Source organism: Falco rusticolus, chromosome Z, assembly GCF_015220075.1.
Source record: "Falco rusticolus isolate bFalRus1 chromosome Z, bFalRus1.pri, whole genome shotgun sequence".
NCBI lineage: Eukaryota > Metazoa > Chordata > Aves > Falconiformes > Falconidae > Falco > Falco rusticolus.
In genome coordinates, this window is record NC_051210.1 from 42,094,439 (window position 1) to 42,113,479 (window position 19,041).

At 38.9% G+C, this 19,041-nt stretch overlaps 1 protein-coding gene across 1 annotated transcript in view; it reads left to right on the plus strand.

The window, feature by feature from the left end:
• The window catches only part of FRMD3 (FERM domain containing 3), a 130,963-nt gene that overhangs the window by 79,736 nt on the left and 32,186 nt on the right, over positions 1 to 19,041 (plus strand). Inside the window, exons 5-6 of the mRNA XM_037374257.1 lie at positions 10,251 to 10,348; positions 11,575 to 11,698. Coding sequence (XP_037230154.1) covers positions 10,251 to 10,348; positions 11,575 to 11,698 — 222 coding nt within the window. The remainder of the gene's footprint in view (positions 1 to 10,250; positions 10,349 to 11,574; positions 11,699 to 19,041) is intronic.

The following is a 19,041-nucleotide window of genomic DNA, read 5'->3' on the forward strand; positions in this document are numbered from 1 at the left end:
TTCCCTCATTCAAGAGCCTTAATTAATTGATATTTTTTTTATACCTGCTTCAGTACCCTTCCAGGAGAAGTTTTGTTCAAAAGCAAAGCACCTAGAATTTGCTCACTGACATGTATTGTGCTGTCAGTATGTTTTAGGCTTTGCTAGAATATTTCAAATTATTTTTTGCAGTCAAGCGGCTGTATAAAAACCTGTTTTATGGTCTTTTATTAAAACTAATACTATTAAGACCTTAAAAAAGAGAAATAATTTCTTTTTTCATATGTCCACCTTGTGCACGTGACACCTTTTTGTATCTGATCAGCTTTACAGTTTCCTGATACAGCTATTTGGGAAGCTTTGTCTCTGCCCAGGTGTCTAATACAGTAACAAAACATAGAAATCATCCTGAAACAAGGAAGTGAGGTGTATTCATTTAACTCACCTCTGAGAATTTGCTTTGTCATCTGAAGCAGAGGGTTAGTTTGCAGGTGACACTCCAAATTGGCTTGAGTTAATTTTTTTTTCTTGAATTGCAATGATTGGTGAAATTCAAGAAAGGGAAGGTCCATTAGTATTTGACTGAGGGCAGACATGAAACCTTGACAGCTAGTTGGCTTTTTGGTAGATTTTGTTCTGGCTCTGCTGTTTACTGGACAGTCACATTTGTTGCAGTGTGTGCTGAAGATGATTTGAAAATAAACTAATAATATTGTCCTCTTTGACTTAAACGCTATCTGTATTTCATAGCTGTATATACAGTCAGCTGAGTCTGAGTAACTGTGCTTTGCATTTCTGCTATTCTCTGTGCCTAACTAAGCATGTCATAGAGCTGCTCTCTTGCTAGAAATCCGATGTGTGTCTGTAGTCCCCATTTAGATAATGAAATTAAGATTACAGTAAGACATCCTGTCATATTGTCATACTACTCTTTGGTTCAGAATATTAATTAACCCTGTCTAAATCCCCCATGTGGATTATTGTCGATGCAGTCATTGTAAAAGCTTTATAGGAATAAATCTTTAATGCAGTACCTTAGAGACATCAAAGACACATACAGATGTTAAAAAGAGCTGGTTTTCCTACTCTTCCATAGCAATATCTGATGCAAAAAAAATATCATCTATTCAATACATGAAGCTCTGTGTGTGTGGGCCAAATGGTTTGATTTCTCTGAAAATAGTGGATAGAAGTATATTCAGGATGTAGATATTGCTTGCAGGAAGAAAACAGTATTTGTCACTGCTGCTTCATTTCTATCTTACCTTTGGTATGCTCGTCTGGACTGTTATCCTTTAGTTAGTCTGTGGTTTTACAGGTGGAACTATTTTCAGGAAATTAAGATGGAGAATGATATAGCTGAAGTTAGTCCTCTGCCTATGATATAGAAAAAAAACCCATAAAAGCCTGAAAATGTGTGTGTGCTGTGTGTTTAGAGACTAGGAGTGCCTTGGGCAAAGGATCATGCCATGCACTTGCTTGTCACTGCATTTGGTTCCACTGCTAAGGATGCCTGTGCATACCGTCAGCCATGTTGTACCATTCCAGCTGCATACTTTCATCTTCCCTCAGTTTAATTAATGAGCACTTCCATAACTATGCTTTTGAAATAACACCAGTGCCTGCCTCTGGGTGTTAGGGCACTTTGAGATATTACTGCTAAATAGGAGATTTATGGACTCAGGACAAAAGTTCTGCCTCGTGCTACAGAGGGAGGTTCTGTGTGGTCCTTGATCGCTGTTTTCTCTACAGTCAGCTGGTGCTGGGATTGTAATTCACAAATAACTTCACTGGCCATGAGGGTTGTCACCTTGAGCTCTCCTGTTTCTGTAATGACAGACTACATGAAACCCAACTTGTCAACAAAGTCCAAATCTTAACGCGCTTCAGTGCTTAACCTTCTTTGCTCATCTCCTTAACTTGTGCCAACATGGATTTAGAAGATCTGTCTTTAATTGTGGAAATACTGTTTTCTTGGTGGGGCAGTCTCTTTGGTGCATTTCAGTTGTTTTTCCAGAGACCGTGATAGGCTTGGTGGTGAGAGGAGTTTTGCTTTAGCTATGTGCGTGGAACCACGTGCAGAAAAAATAATACTCCAGAGCTCACTATGATGGTCAGGATTATTCTGCTGGCAGGGCATGCAGAGATGCAAAATTTCCGTGAAGTCAGTTGTAACTACAGAGGTCATTCAATCTGCAGCACACACAGCATCCCACTGCACTCTCTGGAAAGCACAGACGTTTTTGTTCTGTGCCTCTCCACTATTCTTTGATCAGCGGTCAAAGCCCTGGGAGAGTCCATAGCTGGGAAAGCCTGAGATGCTGCATGTGAACAGAATGGGAACAGTCAAAGGAGTGTGAACAGATGGATCCAAGGACTGGTCATACCCGGGTACAGATATTTTACTACGTTACTTCTTTTCAGCATTCTTGTTTAGGTAATAAATAAATCAGTGTTCTTTCTCATGTAATAGAGCAGCCCAAGGCCTCACGTGTTCTTTTCTCCAAATTCCTACATTATACTGTGTATGTATAATTAAAATGAGAGAATATAAAGCCGTTTGAGGTCTCAAAGGAATGATCTAAAATGCTACAGATAATACTGTGTCAGCAGTAATCCATGATTACTATGGAAAAAACAGACCTAGAAGAGGACATGAATAAGTAGGTGATGGAATTAACCAAAGATGGATTATTTCAATCAATTTTTATCATGCCCTTTCTTTTCTGATCCGTATTTCCTAACCCAAGAAGCAGTTCTTCAGTCACTAGGCTGTTACAAAAGTGTAATGAGTACTTTGATACAAGAAGAGCAGATAAAAAAATGTTTAATTAGAAATCATATAAAATGACAAAGACTTGAGGTATGTAAACATGGCAAATTCTAAAGCCCTGAGTGAGCTAGCTCAGGCAAGGAAGAACAATGTAGCTGCATGCATAATGTGCTTGACTAGTCCTATCTCAAACAGCTGTATTTGATATTGACTTGTGCTGGAAGAGTCGGTTGCTTTTCCCTCCAGAAACGAGAGGCCAGTTGGGGCTGTAGTGCTCCAGCTGGTTGTTAGTGCTTGAATATCTTAATATCAAACCATTTATGTGCAAGTTGAAAAGTCTTGCAATATGTTCATCCTTCCAAGGGTAAGCCAGTATGATGTAGGACTGTGCTGCTGAAACCTGTTCCAGGCATCATTTACGAATACCTCTGCTGCTCTGGATACCTAGTCCTGCTTTTCTTGAGATGTGCAATGGTAGCTATGTTTTGATGCCTCTGCAAGTCAGCTTGTCTGTTCTGGCTTTCTTAGGGCCATATTGGCAGTTGGCAAGTGAGTTTGTTGTTTTAATAGTATTGGACTCGCAATCATGTTGAATAGCATAGGTCTTAAAAATGAATGCAAGTTGTTACAAATTATGCTTGGTGCAGGCAGGCTTGCACATAGCATTTGGGGCAGGGAAAAAAATTATCCAGGAGAGTCCTGGGTGTTTTGGTGGAGCTTGTGCCTGTGGGAGGAGACCTTACATGTTCCAAGGTCCTCTTGTGGTGCTCTGAGGGGAAGGCAGGAGGCGCTGAGAAGATGCAGTTCAGCTGTGGAAGCTTGCAGAGGGGAAGCTATTCCTGTGCCGCAGTGAGGCTCTTATGTACCCAGCATCCAAAATAAAGCTTTTCCCTAACCACTCCTTTGTCCTCATTATTCATCAGTGAAATTAGTTGTTGTATAGCAATAAAGCTGGTTTTTTTCCCGTGTAGCCAGTAGTGTCAAGCAGCTGGCTGGTATGTTAATTTTTCACATTTTCCCTTTTCCCAAGGAAAGACCGTACACTGCAGTGCAGGCACTGGCCAGTTCCAAAGCCAGAAGGACAAACCCCCACACTGCTAGTTGTAAGTGGCAGTCATGATCCTGATCACAGAAATGAGAGATCTGAGATTACTGGAAAGCTGTTATTCAAGTGATTTTCACACCTCCACCCCATGGCAGGAGAATGGACTATTTTTTTCTGAGGGAGTAGTTTTGATGTTTGTTTGTTGAGTTTTTGGTTTTGGGGTTGGTTTTTTTTTTTTAGTGTGTGGTGTTGTGGTGTTTTTTTTGTTTGGTTAGGTTTTTTTGTTTAATTTGATTTGTTTATTTGGTTTTTACATTTTTATATATATATATATATATATTACTATGAATCCAGAGCTTCTCTGATTGTTTTGGCCATCTGTGGGAGACATAGGTTCAGGATGGAGTTAAGGGATGCTACTACTTCTGTTGTGTTTGAATACTTAGCATCAGTACTTCTCTCCAGAAGGTATAGAACAAGGAGAGAGGTTCTTCCTACAGCTGCCTGTTAACACAAAAGACAGTCTTGCATTTTCCCAAGTAAGGTAACAAGGTGGTTCCTACTACTTACAGTCTTAGACATTTTAAGAGAAATAGATTTTTCTTTTTTCCCGTGTTTGAATGTGTTTTGAGGACATGATTACTATGTCCCTAGTTCCAAATTCCTCTGCTAGAATTTGACTTATATCTGAGTAGGTGGATTGAAAAGCAACTTCTGTACTAACATCACTGTGGCACACATACTGCCATGTGTACCTGTTTTACAAGTGCTGTGATGGGTTTAAGCCACGCCAGTGTGAACAAAACTTCCATATTGTTCCAGAAAAATAAGAAAACAAACAGATCTCTTTCTCATCCAAATTCACTAAAAGGTTTCTGGAATTATTATATTAACAATTTTAACAATTACATCCCTGCATATTTATTTTAGTATTATTTTCTAGATCTGTTGTTCATGAATTTGTCTGATCATTTTTTTTTTTTTTCTTAGTAATACTGTTTTTCTTCACAGCCTCCTGAGGCAGTTAGTTCACTACCTGCTGCGTAAGGTATTTTCCTTCATCTGCCTTAAGCAATTCCCTGGATTTCACTGACCTCCCCTTAGCTCTAGTATTACAGAACTCAGTGAATAGCAGTTCTGTGTTTGCCTTTCCCACTACCCTCAAGATTTTGTAAGACTCACTTTTATTCCCCCTCAGTCACCATCTCCCCTTGTATGGGAGGCTCCACCATCTCACTCATTTGAGTTTTCCTACCTGTCAACCTCAGTTATGTCCTACATAGGATGGATGAACTAGAGCTAGGTTATACATTCAAGATGTGATTACACCAAGGCATTAAATAGTGGCAGACTGCCCCTCTGTCTTGTTCACAATATCTTCCTGCATCATGCCCAGCATTTTATTAGCTTTTTTGGCTGCTGCTGCACTCTGAGTTGATTTCAGGAACCTGTCTGTAATGACTCCAAGATCTATCTGTCACCTCTGTGTTTTGTTGGTAGCTAATAGAGTGATGGCTTTTCTTTTAATTTATAAGATACCAAAATACTTCTTTAATATTAAGTAGATAAGCAATATATTTCTAGAGAATATAATTATTTTTTCTATTAGCTTTTTTATCTAGGTGGCACTGTAAAAGCATAAAGAAGGTGTTTTCTTAGTTGTGGCATTACATACATTACATGTAGTAGTTGATGTTTAGGTTAGGTTCGTAGACTTTGGCAGGAGATTAGTGCTCTTGCAGTGTACTTGGTGATATCTACTGGAGAAGACACAATGTGAAGTTAGTATCCAGAATAATATACATAAAGAACCCACAAATCCTGCTGGGGGAGGAAAGCATCCAGTCCAGGAATGCAGTAAACACACTCGTTTGCACTCTGCTGCCCTGCACCTGAATATGCACAGCAGCATGGGAGAGAGCAGTGCAGTCAAAGTCAGACACCACACTGAGACAACAATTTTTGAAACACTGCTGGATCTCCTGAGGTGACCATGCCTGTTAGCTGGAAAGACTGCAACAACTCTGGGAGAAATGCTTGTTACTGGAATAAAAATGAGTGAAGTGACCTGAACACAAGAAAAAAAAACCACTACGTGGACAAACCACAGAGTTTGGCTGTGGGAAAGCTTTCTTGCCTCACTGAACATCTTAAAATAGATAACTAAATTGACTATTAAGCAGTTAGAAACATCATCTCTGGGGGTCACAAAGCCTGCTTAAAAACAAGAATAGATACTGCTGACCCTTTATCTGCAGTTGCAGGAAGGGCTTGGCTAAGCTCGAGTTGTCCTCTGTATTGCAAATGGATAATAGATGAAAATGAGGTTATTCCAATGATAGACATTCGTGAGTGTAAGCACTGAAGCATACATTTACTAGCTTGCTGGTAAGACCGAGTACTTAGGGCTGTAAATCAGGCTATAAAGTTGTGCCAAGGCCTGGGAAAAACAGCTGTGGTGGAAAGACGTGAGAAACAGCAAAATCAGATCTGATATTGCAACTTATTTTTCTAAGTGTAGCCAATCTGAACTACATGGATAACCCTTACTGAATTCAGGAGTGAGGTGAGCATTCATAGGTTCTTGCTGAACTGGGACATAAATGACTCTGTCAGGATTACAGGAAGTGTCTGATGTTGAGCCAACCTTTGGTAAAGCTTGCGACACTGGTGTTCAGTCCATTGTGCATGCTTCTCCTTCATTTGAAAGAACTTGTCTTAGTCTTGTTCCAGACTGCCCTTCTTACTTTGAAGATGAACAGAATCCCGTGCAGGTTGTTGTGTTAGTGGTCTCTGAAAAACACAGTCAGGCTCTGATTCTGCTCTGCATGCATCTGCCCTTCTAAGTGCAAGTGCTTCCCTAGTGTCCCAGCTAACAATTTCTCCAGTCGCCACTGTGAACTATGCTCTGTGCCTCTTTCCCTCTCTTGATGGCTGCCTTTTTTCTTGGAGGTGTTTCTTTGTTCTTTTTTTTTTTTTTTTTTTTTTTTCATTATACTCAGAAGCAAAATAGTTCTTTGAAAGTGCAAGTTTGAACCATTTCATTAAGGATTTCAGTGGTCAAATGCATGCAGTAACTCAATAGGAAAGAACCTTAGTGACAGAAAAAATAAACTCCAGTATTTTTATTTAAAAAATTATCGGTGTAATAGAAAGGTACGTGAACAATTTAAGAGACAACCCCCCTGCCCCTCAAAGCCAATTGCAGCAACAAACCCCCTTTCACATAAGGTAGGAAAACCAGAGCTCCTTCCTCTGACTAGCAAGTACTAGGAATTATGTATTTTAAAGCAAAGACACGTGAATAACATCTATGGCCCACATCTGTGACAGAAGCTAGCCTATGTGATGGCTTGTGTTCAGCTCTGTCATCCCAGGGTGATCACTGGGAGGAAATCCTATCTGAGGCACAGATATTCTTTTCCCTAAAATAATATCTTATGTGCTGGTTTGGTTATATATTCTCAGTTTACTTGAATTTTTTTTCTGTTAACATACCTCACAGCAAAAGATCGTGTGTTCCTGATTGTTACAGAAAGGAAATATTTCCTGGTATGTTAGGGAGACAAGACAATGAAAAATGTGTTATTTTGAAGTTCCAGAAAAATTATAACAGAAATTTTCTGCAATTCTAAAATCCTGATTTATTTTTTTTGAACTCTGAACAAGTTGCAGAGCCAGTGATTTAGCTGAATGGGATGGATAATAATACATTTGTATTAGCTTCATGTAATTGACAAAAGTGCATATATTGACAATATAGATTGAAAAAGTATATATTATTTTTTATTGTAATGAAGCTAACTTTGGGGGGTATTTTTTGACAAGTTTTAGTAGTTTCATATTGCAAATAGGCTTAAGCAAGAAACTAGTTTAAAACTTGTATTTATTCCTGTTTCATTTCTTTCTGGGGAAAATAAACATTTGTTTAATATTAGCTCAGACAACTGAGACTGTTACAGATGCAGAAATTTAGTAACGGCATTGAGGATCTTTGATCGATCCTGGTCAGCAGCAAAATATTTACTTAAAAATGCCACAGGTCTGCACATTCCCACCCAAGCTCCTATGTTCATCTATATAGAATTTTGGTGGGATGCATAGAAATGAGGTTTTGCCCTCATTCTAAGTTTTTTTTTGTTGATGCTTTGTTCTTGATCTTAAATGCTGGTGTAGTATCTTAATGACCCATCATGAACTGTTGTATTTATGGCTGTCCCCCTATATTAAAAAAAGGAAAAGGTTTTGAAACCTAGTGAATTCATGTATGTGTTTTTTTCAGGTTTATTCTCATAAAATAACCATACTGGGGGGCAGGGGAACTCCCTGCCACCTCACTCCAGGAATCTTAACTTGTGATTTATTGCATAGCATTTGAAAGAGAGAGTAAGAGAGAGGCTGCCTGACTCTTGAATAGGTGCTTTGAGTCAATTCTTGAAGATTTTCCTTTCTCCCTGGTCTCTGAAGATAATGGTCTGTGCTATATGGTCAAAGTGGACAGCGCTGCTGCCTAATTCTGTTACATGGGAGAGAATTTCATGAAAAACTATTCTTTCTTTTTGTAAATACCAAAATATTCATAGAAAAGTAACTGTTTATAGGATTTGCTTCTATCCATACAGCTGGAGAATTGGACATGGCATGATGCTGAGACTTCAGATTCTTAGTTCTCATCTCAGTCCCACATCTGCAAATGTAGGACAGGATCAGTGGGTTAATATGCTTTCCCAGGAGCTTATGTACTTTGTATATCATTATAGTAATTTTCAAACTCAGAACTCACCTATGTGCAGTGTTGCTAGAGGTCTGTTGACCTTACAGCTCAGCTAACAAGCTGCACTGTGAAATGCCCTTTCATAGGTGGCTCTTTTTTGGCACTTCTGGAAAGGTGAACTCAGTTTGGCCTGAAGTTAATGGTCACTCTGGAGAACGACAACCTGATTTTTCACCCTGGAGAGACTTACTAAAAAGTTTTAGGATGGAGACTGCTCATTTGCCCAGGTTATGTATGGTATTTGCATCAAGATACTGAGCTTTTTCCAGTAGCCTGTCATTGCAGGTTAAGAATTTTTAATGGATTTCACTGAGGCCTTCAGTACACCCTGATATGCATACCTGTACTGTAGCAGTACAAAATTATGGAACGGAATTAGTGAGCTGTTAGTGGACACTGATTACAGGAAAAAAATAGGGATTGAAAAATAGTAACAAAAAAAGACCTTGAAGTGCAAGGTGCTGGTAGAAACTTGTAATACTGTTGAGTGAAGGGATGCATTCACAATGAGAACAAATTGCTTCTCTCAATGATAATTGCATTTATGTAGCATTTATTAAACAATCCAAGGAAAGGAGGTAAATTTCTCTTGCCCTTCAGATAATACTTCCAGTCTTGCTCAAACTAGAACTCACTGTAAGCTTTGGTTAAGCTACTTGGCACAGGAGCTCACGGTCCACACAGAACCAGGTAGCTTGGGCAAAATGCATCTGACGTCAGTGTTATTCATAAAGCACATTTTTATTGGCTACACTGTAGCTCAAGGCTAGAGAGGACTGGCAGCATCAGGGAATGTCCTGAAGGTCTGCAGAAGCCACTGAGTTTGATAATGTGCTTGAGCTCGTTGACTTTATGTGGCTAAAGCAATGCCTAAATGGTTTATTTTCCTGGAGGGATTAAGCTGCTGAATGGTGCAGCTGTAGCCAGCCTGGTGGCTGGGAAAGGAGCTGCAAACGTGTCGCTGGGCTGTGAGTCGCTCCATCTCTGGGAGGCTTGCTTTCCAGGGGAGGAAGCGAGAGAAAAAGCAATGGCCTGGCCGCTTCGCCTCCCTCCTGCTATCGGAAATAATGCTGTTCGGTGGTAGGAGGCGGAGGGCAGGGAGAAGGAGCCTTTTGTTTCTTCTCCCCAGTTCTTCTGGAGGCAGAGCAGCTCAGAGGAATTGGAGAGGTTCCCTCCAGGCAGATCCCCTATGCCTGCCACCCCTCTGGGCCTCAGGCAGTTGCTTCTGTCTCAAAAATTAATCTAGGATTCTTCACAGACTGAAAAAAGAAAAGGAAGGTAATCCTCTCCACTGTGGTAACGTGCTATTTTGTCTATAGCAACAGAAGGATTTCCTTGTGTAAACCTGTATTCAATGAGAGTTCAAACAAACTTACATTACTGTCTTTTATTTCACCTTACCAATAAGCATTGTAACAGCTGTACATTTTAAACAAAGTACTCTCCGTGCTAGCGCTTAGTGGGTTGTTGTTGCTTCTGCTGTCATTATTTTATTGTTACTGAGAAGAATCTCTTGTCTTACATTTAATTTTTGTAGTCATGCTTTGCCTCTTTTTCCTGCCATTTAAGGTAGCAAGAGAGCGATCCAGAATAGTTACACAGCTGGTTTCACACTAATAAGTTAAATCTGTTACAAAAAGATGCCACATAATTTCCTATTTTTTTAAATTGTATTTCAGATACCTCTTATATCTACAAATAAAAAGAGACATTTTCCATGGCCGTCTGCTGTGTTCTTTTTCGGATGCTGCCTACCTGGGTGCCTGTATTGTCCAAGGTAAGTACAAGCAGCAGGCTTTTTTAAATACTTAACTCATAGGTGTGTTCATCATAAAGAGAAACTCAAAACTGTTGTGGGAATATAGCTAGCAGGATGTACTTTTTTTTTTTTTTTGTAGTTGTAGTTTCCCTGCACTGACACCACTGTAAAAATGTTCTATGTGATTCAGCCCTTTAGCCAACTAAAACCAAACTGTAACTTTAAAAAAAATATTAAAAAATGGGTTGTCTTAGTATTTAAGTGAAAAAGTATGGCATCAATGTTTGATATCTGTTCTAAACAAAGCAAAGTTCTGTTCTGAATCATGAAGGTAAATGTAGCCTATTCCATTTGAACTAAGCAGGGAAAAGTGTCGTTCAGTGCCCTTTCTTACGGTAAAGAAGAACTGTGTGATAATGGAATCTATGGCAAAAACAGTAGACTTAATTCAAGGAGAAAGGCCTTTTCCCCCCCCTTCCTATTTTTTATTCTCCCTCTCTCCCTCCCTGTCATTTCCTTAGTGCCAAATTCAGGTATATGTCTTGGGTTGCACACAGAGAACCAGTTAGCTAGATATCTGATTAGAGATGTCGTATATGTAGAAATCCCCTTCATTCTGCCTTAAAATGAATCAAGGACTTACTGCATTATAAGGTAGTGTATCCAAACCATGATTGAGCCTAGACCTTATTAAAGGAGGCTTATTTCGAAAATTAAGACACCAAATGCCATGTTTGGGTAACTAAGTGATGCATCCTTTAGAAGAGGAATCAAATACTGTGGGCCACCTTAAATAATATTACAGCCTGTGCTTCTCTGCCAGAACAGAAATAAACCAGTCCATATTGGTGAGGATAAATTGGTGTAAAAAGCAGTAGAATCTGGGGAGCGTTGTTTTAGTTCTGCCTGGTACCAGAATGACACGTATTCAAAGGGGGAACATTACCTATGCCTCTCTTCTACAGAGCACATTTCTGCCACAGAAAATAGTTTAGGACTGCTAATTACTGCTGCATTTAATCAACCATGAACTTCACTTGACACTCATTGATGCAGTGGCAGTTACAAATTTTGTCCTTTCAGTTAACTGTCAATTCTTCAGCATAGCATTTCTTGAGAGATGCTGGATTTTTTCCAGTCATGGAAGTGTCTTGAATTACACTGTATTAACTGACTTTTTTTCCTTGTTAAATAATGTTGCGATTGCATTTTTCTGTTTTGTTTTGTATTTCGGATCTGTTTAGCTGAGCTTGGTGATTATGATCCTGATGAACACCCAGAGAATTACATCAGCGACTTTAAGATTTTTCCCAAGCAGTCACAAAAACTCGAGAAGAAAATAGCTGAAATGCATAAAAATGAATTCAGGTAATTTAGAATGCTGTTTGGTAAAGAGACAGTGAAGAAATACTTTTATCTGTTTCCAGATAGTGTATGTTAATTTAGGAGGGTTTGTTCCTTGGATTATAATAGATATTCTACCAATATACTGTCTAATATGCCCTATTTGAAAATGCGGTTTCAGCGTAGTGGGTTTTCTTTTCCTGTTAACCTTCGTTAATCAATATGTAGGCCTGGTGAGCTGCTCCTACTAGCATCATGAGTGCGGTTTTGTTTGACGAGTAGAAGAGTAACTTTCATTTAGCGGTCACATGTCTTTGACTGTGAAATTTCTCTTTGTAGTGCAATTATAAAATTCTTGATAGCTATTGACCTGACTGAAACTGTAATTAAGTTATTTTATCTGTAGGTTGTTAACATAGTGGTGAATTGCAGAGAAATGTATTTAAATAACTTCTTTGAAAGACTAAGGAGGTGAGATTCAGAACTCTGCATGCTCTTTTTGTGTCCTAAACTTTTAACAGTGTGACAAAGGGGAATCAAAAAAGATAGATTAATCAATCTTTTGGTTTCAAAGTTGACTGTGTCCCTAAGCATAGCCTTTCAGCAGAGAAGTAGCAGTGTGTTGTGCAACTGTACCCTCTTCTGGATTGTCAGAGAATGACACACACAGCAGTCAGTCGTGACGGTAACTTGCATGATGCCCTAGTCACTTTGTATGTCCTCAGTCAGTCCTCGGAAAACTTGGAGAGGCGTAGGATGTGCAGAAAATCAAATGAAAGGAAACGATTAATTACATAAAGTAGACGAGTAACTTTTATTCGGAGATTACAAGGCCCTTTGCCCTTGCTTAAAAACCTGTGTTTTGTTTTCATGTTGCAATATATGTAAATGGTTTGCTTAAGTGTATGAATACTATTTATACAAAAGTTAGATTGGGAGACACCAAATTGCAGGCGAGGAATGAAAAATGCCGTTTTAGAGGTGTTAAAGCTTAAATCACTTTTTTCCAGAAGCCTATCAAATATTTTGTTCAACCAAAATGCAGCATTCATGACAGTAAGCTTGCCAGTATTAATGTCTTCTCTTTTTTCCTTCCTGAAGCCTATATGCTTTGCTTATATTTCATGCAGCAAAACAATGCTTTCAATGGCACAGCGGTGTCTAATATTTTTAGAGCAGTCCAAGCTGCATTGTACATAGACCCACAGAAACCCATAGCCTTTTAAAAAAGAAAGCAGAATTTCTCTTACTTTCAGTATTGTTCTATACAGTGGCTGCAGATTTCCAAAAGATAAATTCAACTTTTAAAACCCAAGATCTTTCATCAGTTAAGCCAAGGCACAATTGAAAATATTTTGATCAATTCAGTCTTTCAAGGAACAGGCTAGTCCTTTATTTAAAGTTAGGAGAAGAGAAGGAAGGGTGGTTAACAAAGCTGGTGTTCTTTGTGTTTCATAGCCCTGGGAGAGATGTATTTGTCTGTGTTGTTTTTTAACTTTGTGCATTAATTCTGCCCATCCATTGTGACTTTAATCTGCTAGTTCCTCTTTTATGAATAACCAGACACATTTTTTAACTCATTTTTAACCCCCCTTTGTGTCCTAAGAAGTGTGATGCTTCTGATCCTGCGACAGTAAATGTTACAAGCCTTCGCTCAGGTCCCTCTGGGATTCTCCTAGTCATGGACTCCTCCCTTCAAGGGCTGCTCGGCATGTGAGGATGTCCTCTGAATTTCTTCTGTAGTCTTGATGGGGGATGCTGTTTATTATTGCCTTTTGGAAATCAGGTGTATCAACCCAGCTTCTTTTGCCTGTGGATCTGCTGATTCCTGCAAAGAACTCCAGGAGGTGTTTGAGGCATAACTGCACACTTACATGTGTATGTTCCATAATCCCTTTCTATTCTAGATTTTACCAATTCGTATGTTATGGATGTTAGGCCCAGTGGCTTATGCTCTTTGCAGCCCTCAGGGGCTATTTTCTTTCTTTTCTGTTTTCTTTCACTTATGTCAGCATCTGGTGTGCCTTACCTGTCTGTCTGGTTTCAGAGCTGTCTGTAGCTACTATCTGGAAATTTTCCACTGCAGCTCTGTCTTGCCAAAATTGATTGTTCTATTGCATTTTTTACATCAGACATTCACTAGTCACATAGAAATGTTGCCCTTTTCTGGATATTTAATTCCATGGATCGCTATTCTAGGAGTACAAATTAATAAAATATATCTGTCATAGAAGTATCTATATATAGAGAGGTCTAGTGCTAGACGATTGGATTTCTGTATCTAGCTGGAAATAATCCTTCATATGAATTTATATCAAATTGTATGCCCTTTAACAGAACATTTGCTACTCTGAAAAAATTCCCTGGCTTTTGAAAGATACCTGTCAGCTAGAGCTTCCTGAGTCCAGATACCTGAAAATACATAGATTTCCAAAGAGAAGATCCACCTAAATCCCTATCAAGGGAATTTATATTTGTAGGATTCATGGGGCTTTTTTTGTCTTTTTTTGTTGTTGTTTTTTTTTTTTAAAGGACTCAGTGGTTGAAAATAAAGAGATTTTTTTTGTGTCCCGCTTGAAAACTAATGATCCGTTTTTACTTATTTCTAATATGAAATATTGTGCTATGTATTTTATATGAAAGTATTATGTAAACAGTCATGAATTTATCTGAAAGCACTATGCAAACATTTACTTTGCCCAGTAAATTATAGAGTTATATGACCTGTTCAAATGCCTGTTTCCCATGCTGACCTCGTATGGAAGTTATTTAGTATTGCTTGGGATGGCAGCTGTGGATGCAGGCTCAGGGCGGTTAAGTGCTACTGAATTGGCTGTCATCTCCATTGTCTGTATCAAATATTCCAGCTTTTGCAGAAGTCATATATGGGAGAACATCTTTTGGGAGAAGAAAAAGTTTCCTCTAAGGGCATGAAATCACTGCCATGTTCTGCTATTAACTATCTCAAAAGCAATGTAAACTTTTAAGCTAAAGGGTAGTATTTTCTTGAAAACCAGAGTAGCAAATTAATGCTTGTTTTTGGTCCGAGCAAAATGAAAGGTGGTGTTTAAATTTGATTGGAAAGGCATATCATATTTTTATCCTTTGCTGCATTGTCTATACTGCAACTGCTTGGTGGGGGTTTAAGCACTTTTAACTTTCCTCTGCTGCTTTGTTTTACTGTATTCCCTTCACCACACTATCAGTTACCATGGGTGCTCAGACTCAGGTGCCAGGAGGAGTACAGGATTTCCCAGTCTCTGCTGATCGGGCTCTTCAGCTCTCGTGCAGGCATAGAGCTGTCAGGGGAGCCACTGGCAAGTATAACAACATGTTACCATCAGAGTACATTCTGGGAGGCTGTCCTAGAAGATTTGGCAAGGACTGCTGGAAAATGCTTCTCTTTGTGGGTGTTAATATCATTTAGCCAAGATTAAAGGGACTTCTTGCATTCTGTTGAATACATTAAAAAGTGCTAAAACTAAATTCCCGTTTAGCAAGTCCAGAATAAGGTGGGTCTTGTATTTCATTTAGGATCTTCCTGTAATTAAAATTACATGTTATCTGCTTTTATGCATTTAATGCTGGCAGCACACTCATCTACACTTTATATTTAGCTTCTTGTACTACCCTAATCACATTGATATCTAATGTCCTTGTACACATGAAAGGAATCTGATCAGAAGGACGTATGGCATGCTTTAAAACTTGCAAGTCATGTTACAGGAGACAGAGGCTGCTTTGCTGGGGACCGAGGATCTGTTGAGGTTTACATGGAGTGGAAGGGGGAGTTTGGAAAAGAGCAGGACTTGGCCTACAGCAAGGATAGCTGACTTCTAGGCCTAAGGAGCCAAAGTCTTTGTAGTTTTCAGCTATACAAAGCATACCAAAGACTTTGGAGAGCAGAGGAGGATGGTGATGTGTACAGGGAGTTCATAGGCAGATAGTGGTGGCTGCTGCTCTGCGTCCCACCTACATTACAGCCCTGGGTGGCATTGAATGTCCACTTCATTTCAGCCTTGATAGGCCCTGCTGGTTCCTTTACAGTTTCCCAGTGTTGGCATTTAGGTTTACCCATCAGGCTGTATGTTGGCACATGTCACTGTGACTTCAAAATTACCTAATTCTCTCTAATTTAGAAGACTGGTATTAAAATGACGTTGTGTTAGCTGTAATAAATGAACAATTTGTTTTTAATCTGCTGTATTTTCCTGGTGTATTCTTTCACTCCGTACATTCTTGTCAGTTGTAATTTGACTGTATTAGAAAGATGGCTGGAATTTATATTTATTGGAAGTTTGAAATAACAGGTTCTCCCAGTCACCTTGTCCTTTCCCTGAAAAATGATGTATGTGTTGCTTTCCTCAAAGCTTTGTTCTTTTGAACTATTTCTTTTCTTACAGAAGTGTGCTTAAAACCAATTAAAATTAAGGAACTATACTTGTAACTATGGATGCGCTTACTAGAAATTGTAAAAGCGAGATAATTTTTGTTGGGATTGGCATTTGCATGGCACAGAGAGTATTTCCAGAAGCTTTAAGGTGAGGAACAGCTTTACCTGAGCATATTTTAATGGAAGGTGCAGTTGTAGCAGTAACATAGAGAGAGGAACTTCACAGACAAAACAGGTGTTTTCCCTCCTCTTTTCCTGAAAGTTTATCTGATAAAATGAAAAATTGAAAAGATCGATATATGTGATATTTCTTTTAATGAGAATTCCAAGAAATATTCAGTAGAAAGGATAATCTGCTTGAATTGGAGAAGGTAGCGGCTTTTGTTGTAACTGATAATTTTTTAGCTTTAGGGAAGATTTATTCTGTGTGTGTGTGTGTGTGTATGTGCATGTACCTTCCCCATTTCCCCACACTGGGAAGAGCGGTCGTAATCATGAACCCCAAATGTGGTTGTTTTCTTTACCAAGCTACCTGTCTCATGGTGAGGTTTGGGTTCACACTCTGCATATTTAGCGTACTGCTGAATTCAAATGGCAGTGTGAATTTCCACAGTGTAAGGATTTCCCTCCCCACGTCTTCTTTATTTGGGAGGAGGCTTTACAAGCTAGGTCTGTCTGGACCAGAAAGATGAATCTACTGTGGTATTGAAAACACATAGCTCAGTAGAGGTCTCTGTATCATGGGAATAGATTATAAATTAATAACAGGTAAATTTAAACTGCTTCTGTTTTGTAAATATATTCTGTCTGTTGAATAGAGTTAGAGCTGTCTGTGTCACTGATCAATTAATGAAGTAAAGGTGAAATACAAATACCTAAACACAGACTTCAGAGATACCATATCAGCCTGATCTCTTAAGGCACACAAGTAATTTAAAACGTTCTGGTAGAAGGAGTTATATAAGTGGGACATATCATTACAATATGCATGGTGTAAAATTAACCCCCTAAGCATTTAACAGACTGAATAAATGAGTTTGATTACTATTTTAAAGTGATTATTCAGGTTTTTCTCATCCTAGGATTCTATCTGAGGGAAGAAACAATTATGCAGTACAAGTTACAATTTATATTTGTCTTCTGCAGTTTTCTATGTTCCAGAAACACTTCAGCAATTCAGCTACCTGCCGGGTGATAAGGGTCTGTTTTCATATGCAAACCCATTTAAAGGCTTTTAACTCCCTGATGCTGGTGGCCCTGGCAATTTGCAGAGGAGCAGTGCTGCTGCCTGGGCAACGTACAAAGCCTGGCCTCACTGTTCTGACAAACTGACCCACATCCTACAATGCAATTCCACTTAACAGTGTCTTAATGTTGAAATTATCACACCATCATGCTATTGTCTCCAGTACAACTGAAATGGGGAATTCTAGGAGATTTATATTTCAATACTACATAGACCTCCTTAGCACCTTCATTGTGATCAAGAACAGTAGCGGACAGGATGTACTTAAAACCAACTCCACTGTCTCATGTCCTGAGCTCAAATGAAAAGTAAACTATGCAAGACCTTTAGCACTATAATTGTATAGCAGTTGGTGTCTCAGCCACCTCTGAAAAGATTTAAAGAAACAACAGCAAAACCTCAGCTATGTGGTAAGCAGTTCCGTGATCAGTATATAGTGTAGCTAAACACGTTGATTTGTTCTGACGAATTCTGGATTTTTTTTATTTTTTTTTTTTAGGTTAAAAGGAAACGCAGGTAACCCTGTACAAGATCTGGGATATAACAAGGAGAATGTTTCATAGGTGGAGGTACTTCCTGAAATAGTCACTGTGGTCTCTCCTGAGACTGCAGTGAAGCATGTCCACAGTAGCGAGGCAGAGCAAAGGGTGCCTTTGGTGGCATCTCTTTGATGGAGGCTGAGCCTATGTTGTTTAAAGCTTTATGGCTGGCACTGGTTTGTGTGGAGGTGAATATGCAATGTTTCTAGAGGCCAGATCATTATGTACATACTTTCTCTTTGAATTAATTAAATTGAAATGCCCTACAGACCATAAATATCCAGAAATTAATCATACATGGGGCACGCTCAAATACAGTATTGCTATTGTATTCTGCAGCAAGTAACTTTGTTTAACATAGAGATGAGGCACAAAGGTGGACATTAATTTTCCCTTTTATTAATATTATTAGTATGCTAATGGTATCTCACAGCCCATTATCACTCAGTAAGAGAATTAGAAAAGATAGATGGAGTGACTTTACTAAGGTCATTCAGAAATCAAGAGACCAAAAATAGCATTGAAAATGCTTTCTTTGCTGTTATTGTTGTATAGTCTTCTCTGTTTGTTAAAAGAAATCAGTCCTCAATCTTTTGCAATCTCATCCTTGACTTTCACTAAGCTTCACTGCTTCTGTATGGAACAGATACACACCTCAAAGGAAAGGTATGAAGGGGAGAAAATTTTAGAGTGAATTCGTGTGAGCAGCCAACAAAAGGAGATCATTGCTGTGGCACACCCTGGAAGTATTCCGTGTTGAGCTTCCTGGCCTTTGAAGTGCTTCAGAGTTGGGGGCCCTGTGGGGAATAAGCAGAGCTTGTACATCCGCTAGCGTGTACTTCTTATGAGCCTAAAGGAAAAAACAGACTGTGTTGCAGACCTCTCAGTCTTCTATTAAAGACTTGGTTTCATTAAAATTTTATTAGGAACTTTTGCAATGATTGATTCCTAGGTTGAATCATTAATCCATAGCTAATGACTATGGAGCTTTAATTTCACAAGTATTCCACATTTTATTATTTGTATAGTGTACAGAAACTTTTCCTTGTAATGGTTTTTTACTGGTCCTGTTCAAAACTTTTGGCATGCTGCAGCTGGGTGCTATAGTGGCTGCGACATATGGAAAGGGAATACATCTTCCACTGCATGCTGAATACTTACTGAAAAATTTGGGAAGTCATGTAAGATC